This window comes from Acyrthosiphon pisum, chromosome X, assembly GCF_005508785.2.
Source record: "Acyrthosiphon pisum isolate AL4f chromosome X, pea_aphid_22Mar2018_4r6ur, whole genome shotgun sequence".
Lineage (NCBI taxonomy): Eukaryota > Metazoa > Arthropoda > Insecta > Hemiptera > Aphididae > Acyrthosiphon > Acyrthosiphon pisum.
Window position 1 is genome coordinate 11,160,375 of NC_042493.1, and position 12,298 is coordinate 11,172,672.

The following is a 12,298-nucleotide window of genomic DNA, read 5'->3' on the forward strand; positions in this document are numbered from 1 at the left end:
TTTTTATACAAAAAATGTGTTTCATTTAATTTCTAGACGATGGATGCATTTTTTTTGTCTTTTTTGCCTTTGTACTATAAATGACTTTTTTGTGTTAATTTTCAGTTGATTTTATAATTTTATACACAGCTTACGTATTATCGCTACAAATGGGTTTTATTCTTCACAATATTTATCGATATCGTCTTATCGAGTATTCGGTATGGCCATAAAGCCCAAACCGTTACCATTTTTCTGAAGACAGCTTATCAAAATACATGGTAATCAATTTTTTTTTATATCAACTAGTATATTTTGCATTAAATCAACTGGTATAACTCAAGTAAGTTAATTTTTAAAATTGTTTTTAACTAATTCTTAGGAAAAACCTGGTTAAAGAAAAAGGTTATTTATACAAAATAGCATAAACTTAATGTAGTTTAGTATTCATGTTCATTTTTAATTTGTATTTTTCTCAAAATGTGTGCATTTTAAAGTGTTTCAAAAATGTTCACTATTTTATTTTGTAGTATATTTATGAATTGCCTTTTTATATAAATGAAATGTCTTTTTTTGCTTTTTTTTTTACATTTTAAATGCTTTTTTTATTGATTATATTGCCTTCAAATCCGAACCCTAGACATAAGTAATCCATGGCTTATGAAGTCATGATAAATAGGTAATATAAGTCAAAACCATCTTTAACGAGTTTACGCAATTTAGTTGAAATCATATAAAACTTTTAACATTGTTAATATAATTTGTCATGACTTCAAACTTGTTTATATTATTTACTTTGTACTATGTACAAGTGTCGTGTTCAGAAATGTACACTTTTACCTGACCGTTCATTTTTACCCAAACCATACAAAGCGACCTAGAACTCTGTACTTATTTACTTTCAAATAAAAAAAATAAAAGTAGATATCTATATCATAATTTTTCTAAGCTTCCCATAACCTATGATCCATTTTATAAAAACTTGTTAATAAAATCATTGGATCTATGTCGGTATAAGAATCAAGATAAAAACCACCTGTGTTCTTATGTAATATAGTATTACAAAAAAAAAGGTAGTTAAATACTTTGCAACACTGGTATAGTGCAGTGGTCTTTGTTTTTGGGCCACACACGATTAAAAATTGGGTTGCAATAAATCTTCTTTTTAAAATAAAAATTAAGTTTAATGGATGAAATAAATTTCAAATAAATGAAAATACAGTAAATCTACCTATATTCTATAATATAATGAATATCAAATAACAGTATATGTTTCATATACAAGTATGATACAACTATGTATTATAGTAGATGAAATTTATTATGTGAAAACACTCAAGGACAAACATCACATTATTTTTTTTCTATTCTATTCATTTTTTTATTCAGTTATAATGGTACTACTACAAAGCAATTTTAGTTTTTTTTTTTGTTTTTCTACAAAGCTTAAGTGGGCCGCGAAAAATATAGGCCTAAACAAGTGGGTTGCGACTACAAAAAGGTTGAAGACCACTGGTATAGACGTATAGTGTGTGTGTGTTAAATTATGCATGAATATTAATTTAATAAAATATAAATGAAGTATTTAGTAAAAGACAATTGTTGAATTTACAAAAGATTCCTAAATATATAAATGTGTTAACAATAATTATGATTTGGAACACATAATCACAATATATATTTTTATTTTATATTTATACATCATTATTATAGTACTTATCTTAAATGTACGATTATAGATATATAATTAGGAAGATTTAATAGGTACCTATGAATGAACATATTATTATGTTTATATATTATGATAAGATCAATAATGTTATCTAATTATTCTTAAATATTTTTGTACTTAATATTATTTATATTACAAAATATTTAAATACATAGGTAGGTAATCATTGTTCACTGGTAGACAGATTAGATAATTAGATACCTAATAGTTAATTTTTTGACAGGTGTGATATTAACTATTGTATACATTACTAGATTCTAAGGTATCTAAGTATTCTTACCTACAAAAAAGTAGATAGTAACTACCTACCAGTTTCCTTAATTATATAATTATAAAGAAATACAATATATAAAGTAATATATTGTGGCATCATATGCAGGATTTGAGAATTTTATGTAAAAATATACCTGCAAGCTAAGTAGTAGGTCTGTAGGTTAGTAGTTTATTTGAATATGTATTAAGGAACACTTATATGAAATGGCGCCACTAGTAATATTACAGTTTAATATATTATATTGTTCTCTATTGAAATAAATGTTTATTTTAAAACAACATAAATCTATAAAATATGACAAAAATTACACTGGTTATACAAATTAATGATGATTAGGTTAAACACAACCTTAGTGACAAATAACTTCAACTAAAAAGTAATGGTACATCAAATAATAATAACAATAATAATAGGTATTTAAAATATTAAATATTGTATACATTTATTGTTCACTAGTTGTGTAAACATATTGTACTAGCATTAACAATCCTTTAGATTTGATATGAGTTCATGTGCTCTACCACAGAGGTTAACAAAAATGTTAAAATAGATCTTGAGTTATATAAATATAAATTAATCAATATGTATATATAATAGGTATATTTTTATTTTATAAAAAGTGACCATGTAGGTGACCCCATTAGAAAATAATTATTATATTCTTAAGTTAGGTGGATGAAATTAAAAAAGAAATACTAAATATATATTTTCCAATTAATAGCAGTTAATATTAAAATGAAATTAATAATTCAAATATTTTATTCAAATAATATAGTGACATTAAGTTATAATTAATAATGTTGTTAGTAAATATTTTCTCAATAAAATGTTAACGCACATACAAAAATTATTTTGCTGGTTTTATGAATAACATTTAGTGTTAAATCAGAAATATATATTTATTTTTTTTAATGGAAGTGAATAATATATTAATAGAATTTTTGGTATCAATTGAATAGGAAAAATTTCATTTACATAATAATATTGTATTGTTAATAAGGAATAATTTGTCTATAATACTTGTATAATTCAATATTAAAATGTTTAATGCTTATTGTATATACATTTGTTTCGGTAAAATATTTATTCTCCACAACCCTGTAAGTTTCAAGTACTATTATTCAACATAAATATATTTAATAAAAAAAAAACAACAAAACATATCTAGATTTCAATAGCAATATCTACCTGAAAATCACTATAGAACTATCTAAATTATGGATCACCCTGTGCAACATATAAAAAAATAATGTATTAGGTAAAACAGTCAAAGTACATATAAAAAGGGCCGATACAAATATTTAGATATTGAAATGTATGGTATGGTAGTATAAAACAAATAAATAAGTGTATTTAATTGACAAACGGTGATCAAGGTCAAAGAAATATTTATAAATTGCTATGCAAGTACACTAAATTAAAATGAGATTTATAAGATTTAAAATGTAAAAGGAAAGAGAGGGTACAATTCAATATCATTAGATTGAATTTAAACAAAAATATTTAATTCTTGATTAATGAACTCGTATGCATAAGGGTGTTTACATGAATATATTATAATCTATATATGTATATTGTATAATGTATATTTTATATATACAATTTTTCATATGTTATAAGGATTTATGAATTATTTATATAATTAGACATTTTATATGTAATAGGTATTTTTACAAATCATAAATAACTTGAGAAGAAAATTACTTTAAAGGAGTATTTTTATAATTTTTTATTAGAAAAAATTAAATAATAATTAATTTAACAACCAATGGGTAAAAACTGACTTTGATAAATATAGCCCATTCAAATACTAATCCAACAAACTTAACTTACTCCAAGATAAACATTCTTCAAAATTAAACATACATTTTAGGTACAATAAAAAATTTATCACAGTTACATTTGTTAAACATGATTAACATACTTTGGTGCACACAAACATAATTCCAAGCAAATTTAGCATCAAACAAAAATTATAAACCATATAATATAATAAAATGTAGGTTTAATGTACATTATAATTACAATATACATTAACATTCGTTCATTTAACTTAGTAGTCATTAATATTAATTAAAATATTTGTTGTTGTTTTTAGTTTAGCCATATTAAATATGTATACATTAAAATATTAGTAAATAATATACAACATAAAAAATAAATAAATTAAATAGTCAAGTTTAATTTCAAATTAAATAGTGTATATCAAATATTATATTTTAATGACACCTTACTGTTAAAACAATTTTTTGATGCTAAATATTTTTTAAAATTTTTTTTTTTATATAAATACAATGATTTTTTAAAACACCAATTTTGACTTACCATTACAAACACTTAGAATTATAATCATATAGAACAATAATTAGGTAAAATCTTGGTAATTTTGTAAACATAAATATAAAATATAATAGTATTTTGTTTCAGGAATACTTTTTTCAATTTTGTGAATATTACAATTAATACTCTTTAAACATAAAAAATAAAATAATAACAACTTTCTTTTTGTCTCAATACTACAATTTATAAATCTAATACTCAAAATAGTTAAGTGGCTTAAATTTTGTTCGAAATAAGTTAAATAACTAAATAACTTATATAGTAATCACTACGACAAATGTTAGACTATGATATATTTTCAATCAAAAATAAATTAGAATAAAACATTAATAAACAATTAAAAAGGTAAAATAAATATTGTTTAAATACTAATAGTTGATATTAACTACAGCCAGTACAAATTTGTGATACATGTTATTGTTTGATATAAGTTTGTATACACATTTATAATATAAGGATAGAGATTCTTTAAAATATATAAACTATTCATTTAATTTAATTTATTTGTTTTTACAATTGAATCGACGGATATCTTAAAATACATTAAAGTATACACTTTTTAGCAATCCCAATATTTATAGTTTTTATTGCATACATTGAGTTTATATTTTAGTTTATCCTAATAATGACTATACTTTCTTATAAATTAAAAAAAATATGAATAAGCTATGAAGTGTTGAAGTTTACAATCAAGCGTTGAACATAAGTGATCAATATTTAATAAAATATGAAGTTATAATTTATGTACCCGGACATGAAAAGAAAACAATTTTTATCACATACTAATAAATTTAAATGTATACGTAAATACCAGTAATCATTTTTTAGATAAATTAAAGTAGTATAATTAGTAATTTATTTAATTTAAAATTATTTCAGTATACTCAGACAAACAGATCAAAATTCAAAAACATTGGGACTGCTGTAAACTTTATAGTACATAAGGTTACCTACTAAAAAAAATTATCAAAACTTAAGGATAACTCTTTTAAGTATTCAGGTGAAACTTAAAAGTTTGGGCTTGCAATAAATTGACACATTCACTAATTTGCTACGACTCTGGAGTAAATATAAAAATAAGTTTCTTGCGTCTTAATTTGTAACTTGCAAAACTGATTGTGTTTTATGAATATTAATGAATATAACACTGCAACATTTGTCTTATACATGGATCATGTGAAATATTGATTAGTGTATCAAGTTGCATAGGCATATATTTAAAACTTACAAAAATAATTTTATGTAAAAAATAACTATGTAAAAACTTGAAGCGAACTATAAATATTTTCAAGACTAGACAGTTGCATAAATTTGAATGTAGGAATAGTAATAAATGGCTAGCTATATGATGAGATTATATGCTTGAAATAAATAATTAATTAAATAACTAATATTTCTTACTAATTATTATTATTGAATATGTTTAATTATATTTTTGCCAAGTTTAGATTTATAACATAGTATTATAAATAAAATATAATAAATCTGTTACTGTAGTTATGCATTGATGTTGAATGCTTCTCAATTTACCAGATAATTTAGTTTTCCCTGATGAGACGTGAATGGTTTTATAAAAATGGATTGCTTGAATGTTTATTTAACGGAGAGGCTGATCCAACCTATATAAATAAAACATCTTATACATTGCTGAGCTTTTAAATAAATATAAAATGATTAATTTAAAGTTAATTACTTTAAACGGATTTGAGAAATCTGCACTCCAAGGTGTTACATCGTTAAAACCCATTGATTGACTGGAAGTTAAACCATTTGGCCATTGAATATTATTCTGCCAATCATCTAAAAAATAAATGGTATTAGAATTAAAATCAAAAATTACATGAAATAAAAATAATATATATAAAACATTAATTAAACAAAGATTTGTTTTTATTTTAATAATTGATAATTTAACAATTTTAGTATTTAAATAGTTGTTTGGCAACATTAAAGGAATTATTTTTATTTTTATTTATCTAAAAATCCAATTAATCAATATAATTATGTGCAATTATTATTATTTCTAAAAGTTAAATATTCTTAAATAATATTAACTAGCTTTGAAAAAAATTAGTGGTAATTAATAGAGAGAAATAAAAGTACAATTTTGAACGTCTTACCTATTTATTTTTTTAAAGTTTAACTTTCAGGTAAATTTTAAATTATGAGCAGAGTGCCAAATGTATTGATTTTACAATGATGTGTTATATTATTTATCGAGTTATTTATTTATTTTTAGTGTCTATCACCACATTTTGAAGCGGTAAAAATTCCACTTCAAATGTGGTTTCTGGTAGTAAATTGGTACTTAAAGAGGTCTAAATTGAAGAATCCCAGAACTTTTCAAAACAACATTGAAAAAATATATAAATAAACACAGGTAACCAGTTTAAAAAATTTATTTTACTCTACTCAAAAATGAAAAAGTAAACTTGATATTTTCTCCGTATGTTTTTTCTAGTATTTTCTACACATGGTATAATTTAAAAAATATTTTGATACTTAGTTTTTCCTATAAATATATTTGTCAATATTTTTTTTTCGCTCAGTGAAAAAGCTTAAATACAATGAATACAATTATAGTCATATAGTGACACTCAGAATTGGTTTTTGTATACAACAATTTATCATTGATTTCAAATTTACCACATCCATTACAGTGACCTACAAAATGACGAGGTACACTTACACTCGACCCCTACTTTACAGGCAGAACATACAAATACAGTACCTACTTGCTCACTTTTTTTTATTTTTTATTTAATTTTGGTAATTTATATTTGAATGTATTATATACTAAAAAATATGATACTGAATAACTAATGTTAAAAATTCAATATACCTGGTATATTGTTTGTAAATGGGTTAACTACATGATTTGTTGATGCCCAATCGTCTTCAACACTATCTAAATTATTAATGACAAAGAATAAAATTATTAGTATTTGTATCAATACAACATATTGTTGAGAAGATGTAATACCAGTAATGTGGTTTCAATCTTACAAATGTACAACATAGCCATTTTACTTTCAGCAGAACAAATTTAGTGTTAACAAAAATATAAGTATTATAATCTATTCAAAATAAGAATGGTAATCGGTGTCCGACTTATGCTTGTTCCAAAGCACCGACCTCTCGCATGTCGACTCAGTTGGAAAGCATCTGACCATACAATTCGCGGACGCCAATTTCTGATCATTACGGACGCACTTACCATTCTTATTATGAATAAAGTATAGAGTGAATTGACCTGTAATAAAATTTAAAGGTAAGGATATTGTTCAAAGTTAACTTTAAAATAAAATAATAGCATTCAATGGGATGCCCTAGATCAGTGTTTTTTAAACTTTTTGAGATCAAGAAACACCAAACAATAATATTTTTTTTACGTGGAACCCCTATGAAAATTAGTATGAATAACCAAACAAAAAAGGAGGGTAGAAGTTTTGAGTAATAGAACCCCTACAAGTTATTCGCAGAACCCCAGGGTATTGCGAAACACTGTACTAGATAATATTCTTGCCTTCAAACTGAATAACAGCTGGGTCAATTGTCTATAATATTTAACCAGTTGGCATATTTGTTCTGTAGGATGCATATTTGCTATGTTGTACATTTGTAAGACCGAGACGGCACAAGTGGGTGTGATGTCTTCTAAATTATAAGCATTATTACTTTTGAATGGGTTCTGAGGTGTATTTTCAGAGACTTGACTGCTCCATGTTCCATTCAAAGATGCATCAGAACCTATAAACATTTATTACAGTAAGTTTAGCTTTAAATTAAACTATTATTTTACTTACTCCATGCAGAACTGTTACTATTATTTAATTGGGGAGGAGTATCTTGTTGAACTTGAGATTTCATTAAGCAATCGAGATCTTTCAATGCAGCATAACGGTCTTCAGTTGGTGCTTGAAAACCATTTGCTTTCCAACTTGTACTAGGACTTGTACTTTCAATTGCTACACCTATAATTTGTGTGATCAACTTGTAAATAATACAGCAAATTAAAGAATAAGCATCTGAGTTGGTTTTTTTTTGTAAGATAGTTCAGTATAAAATGTAAATTGATTAATTATTATTTATTAGTTATTACCAAGGCTCAGACTTTATAGCACAAAAAAGTACAATAATATGCACCATTATAAATATTGAAATCAACATAAATTTTGCTATAAAAAATATAGAAAACACAAAGCAATACTTTTCAAAATGATCTAAAGTTCAAATCTATAGAACACATAAATAAATTTGTAATTTGTACACTATTCTTTTTTTCTGCTTAACTTCACTTTTAAATTAAGATTGATGAAAAACACAAAATAAAAATGATTTTAAAGAATAATTAGCAAACGCTATAGAATTTGAGGCCTGTTTATAAAATATTAAATAAACAAGATTATCCACATAATAATAATAAAAAAAAAATGCTAAACTATTTTTACAATAGAAATCTAATATTATGCCAAATTTAAATTATTTGAAGACACTATATTTTTATGATTTTTCATCTAATAGTCAAATGTGTTTATCAATGTATGTATAGTAGCACACTTATAAATAAATATATTAATATTAATATTAATAAAAATATTATTATTAAATTTAATAAATGATTGTATTTATAAAAATTATATTTCATATTATACTATTTTAAGTCTCACGCCAAAACACAAAAAACATACTATTCTATAAAACTATTTACCAAACATACTTATATACTAACATGCAAACAGAATTTAAGTATGTAAAAATATCCTTTTAAAGGGACGTGATAATTCAAATATTGAATACTTGCATGTTTAATTTCTGTCTAACAAATGTACAATTTAGCCAGTTTAAGTAGAATCCATTTTGTATCATTGGATTTAATGTTAGTAAATTTACAGTAAATAAACAAACTTAAAGATAAGAATAATAACAGCGTGTAACTCGTCAGTGTCAGTTTTTTTTTTTTTTTTTATAGATTTTGTGCGATGATGTATTTTTTTTTTAATTTAGTATCTGATGACAGTTTTTATAGTAGAAAAACACTTTTTTTTAGCACAGTTTTCATATGCTATTTTTCAAATTTCATAAAATTTGTCAAAATCATAAAAATTTACAAATTACTTTGTATTGAGTTGAAAATGGTCTGATCAGTTAAAGTCACTATACTCTTTTCAGAATAAGTGGCACCGTCATAGGTGCTTAGTTCTGCTTAACTCAAATTTTCCACAATTGTAAGAAAATAAAAAATACATATGGACATCACGTGGCCTTAATAAATTTGGTTTTAAAAAGTTTATTTTTATAAATTACTATAAATTTAAATTTGTATATAATATTACCTATTTATAAATAAAAAAAAAAATGTAGTAAAATATATTATTGATATCTAGGCAATAATACTGTGCTTAATTGTAGCAACTAATTTTGAAACTTAATAAATTCACTAGCTTGTAAAATATTAATTTTTTTAATTGAGTGATTTTGTAGTTAAATAAATTATTCTAATTAAAAATACAGTGTAAACTCTAAAATGTAGTTAATAATTTTAAATAAAATATATTTTTAGGATATTTGTATAAATAAATATTAAGTAAAAGAGAAAATACTGATGTTATCAAGCAAATATTAAAAAAAAGTGCTATTTCAAACAATTATTTCTAAGCTTTAAAACCAAGAACGTGAATAATCACATCATCAAACCAATTTAAGACTCACTCCATCGATTATTTATGTTGTTCGGTTTTCTTGCTGGTGAAAATTGTATTGGATTTGATGTCAAATAATCAAAATATCCAGTTTGAAGTGGTTCAACAAACTTAAAATTTAAGTCTTAACACAAACCAATAAATATTAGGTCATCATAAATTCTGTTTTAATATTTTTTTCAGTTTCAAGTTACACCACAACAACATTTGTGTTCAGCAGTTCACATTTAATTTTATTTTTTTAATATTAGTATGAATTTAGCTATTTTTTAACTTAAAATGTAATATTTTGTGTACTTATAACTCGTATAAAAATTAAAGAATTGAAAAAAAACCTTTGACAAAACACAATATTTTTTACCATTAGGTTTAGTAATTTGTCAGTTTACTCATATATTAAAAGTAATGAAGTTAAACTTGAGCTGCTAAACGCAATTTTGGTATATTACTTATAAGATAGTGATCAAAAATTGGGGTATTATATGAAAAAAAAAAAAAAATAGAGCATGCCTACTTTTAAATTTGGATTTTAAACAGATATTGCAAAAGCCTGAATTAAAAGTGAGGTAGATTCAGTGTTTAGTTTGTTGGAGCTTACAAATTAATTATATTAATAAATTTGTTCATAACTTAAGATAGAAATTATAATACCACAACATTCAAGTCGTTAATACTTTTTAAAATACATAATTAAAATTACTATTAGTTTTATTTTATTATTTTTAATATTAAAGTATAAATACTAGCAAATATGTAAATTGATACTGTAACATATAGTGTACTATATAAAGGAAAACTAATATTGCTATGAGTTATACAATTTATAATAACTGTCCTTTAAGTTTGGTTGTGAACTGCACTAGTGAAATAAAATATAATAGTATATAATTTATCAAAATAAAATATATTTTATTTTTATTTTTAATAAAATTGTATACTGTATTTTAAACATAGTATAGTTAAATTAAATGTACACAATTGTACAATTTGTTTATAGCAATAAAATCATAGATACTATAATTATTGTAATATGTTGTAATTAAAAAATAAATCATTGGAAAATTATCCAAAACTAATAGATACCAAACTGCAAATACAATAGAATTGTCAATTGCTGTAACTTTAAGTAAGTAAATCTATGATATAATATTCAGACCTCACAATTTTAGTTTTTAACATTTTTTTTAAAAATATTATTTTTTGGAGGTATTTAAAAAGGTCAAAACTAACCATTAAATAGTAAACATGTTTAGTAGTTACATTTGAATAATTAAATTAATTTATTAACCCTTTCACTGTTACACTATTTTAATTTATTCACTGCAGTCGCTGTATGCTACGTAAAATAAAATATTTATTGTTTTTTTTTTAAATTTTTTAATTTAAAATAATGCTAACCATTGTTTCCAAAACTTGTATGGTTACCGGAAAATATGAATATTATAAAACATAGGGACGTAATACTACGTCTGGAGCAGTGAAAGGGTTAGAAATTTAATAAGTGTTATACATACCAATATTTTTAGAAGTATCAAAAGATGTAGAAAACACTGGATTATTTTCAAAATTTGCAAAAGATTGAGATGTTTGAATTGGAGATTGATTTTGGTTCGAGGGTTCTTCTTTAAAAAACTCAAATTTGTTTGGGGATGATATATTTATTGCAGGTGTAGTAGTAGTACTAGGGTTCTATAAATAGTCAATAAATTAAAAATATATAATTAAATATTAAAATAGATATTTTCCATAAAACTTAAAGCTTGAATAATTTATTTACTTGATGATTTGTAGTTAAAGTGGTAACAGCAGGCCTAGTCTGAATACCATTATTTAGTTTTTGTGAAACTTGATCAGAATAATACATTTTTTTTTCATATTTCGCAACCATAAATTCTTTTATTTGTTTTTCATCTTTTGTAGGTTGTTTTGAGTCATACATTCCTAACCAAACCCTTTGACAGCTCTACAACAAAAGTTTATATTTGATTAAATTTCCCGTCTTTGTTGTAATTGAGTTGTACATCGTACATGACATCTTTAATGAATAATGTGCATTTGTTTGTATTATACAGAAATAGGATGATTGAAACACAGTATATTAAAATGATGGTCATTATTTGTTTATGGGTAAAAAATGAACCAATAAATTATATTTTATTTTAAAAGTTACAAAAACGTGAATTCATAATGTGATTGATATTGATTAGCTGTTCTAATACATTTTTTACATTGCATGCCCAAATAATGATACACTAATTCTGAGTTGCATGA

General features: G+C 23.4%; 1 protein-coding gene across 3 annotated transcripts in view; it reads right to left on the bottom strand.

The window, feature by feature from the left end:
• Positions 1–5,222: 5,222 nt before the first annotated feature.
• LOC100159761 (arf-GAP domain and FG repeat-containing protein 1) overlaps positions 5,223–12,298 on the bottom strand; it is a 16,613-nt gene continuing 9,537 nt past the window's right edge. For 2 of the 3 annotated variants that reach the window (XM_003246608.4, XM_029485937.1), the window contains exons 3-10: positions 11,805–11,990; positions 11,542–11,716; positions 10,038–10,151; positions 8,132–8,299; positions 8,004–8,075; positions 7,168–7,233; positions 6,019–6,125; positions 5,223–5,944 (exon numbers count right to left, since the gene is read on the bottom strand). In XM_003246608.4, the coding sequence (XP_003246656.1) occupies positions 5,894–5,944; positions 6,019–6,125; positions 7,168–7,233; positions 8,004–8,075; positions 8,132–8,299; positions 10,038–10,151; positions 11,542–11,716; positions 11,805–11,990 (939 nt within the window). In that variant the 3' untranslated portion in view covers positions 5,223–5,893. The remainder of the gene's footprint in view (positions 5,945–6,018; positions 6,126–7,167; positions 7,234–8,003; positions 8,076–8,131; positions 8,300–10,037; positions 10,152–11,541; positions 11,717–11,804; positions 11,991–12,298) is intronic. The other variant, XM_001948700.5, reaches the window with a different exon arrangement.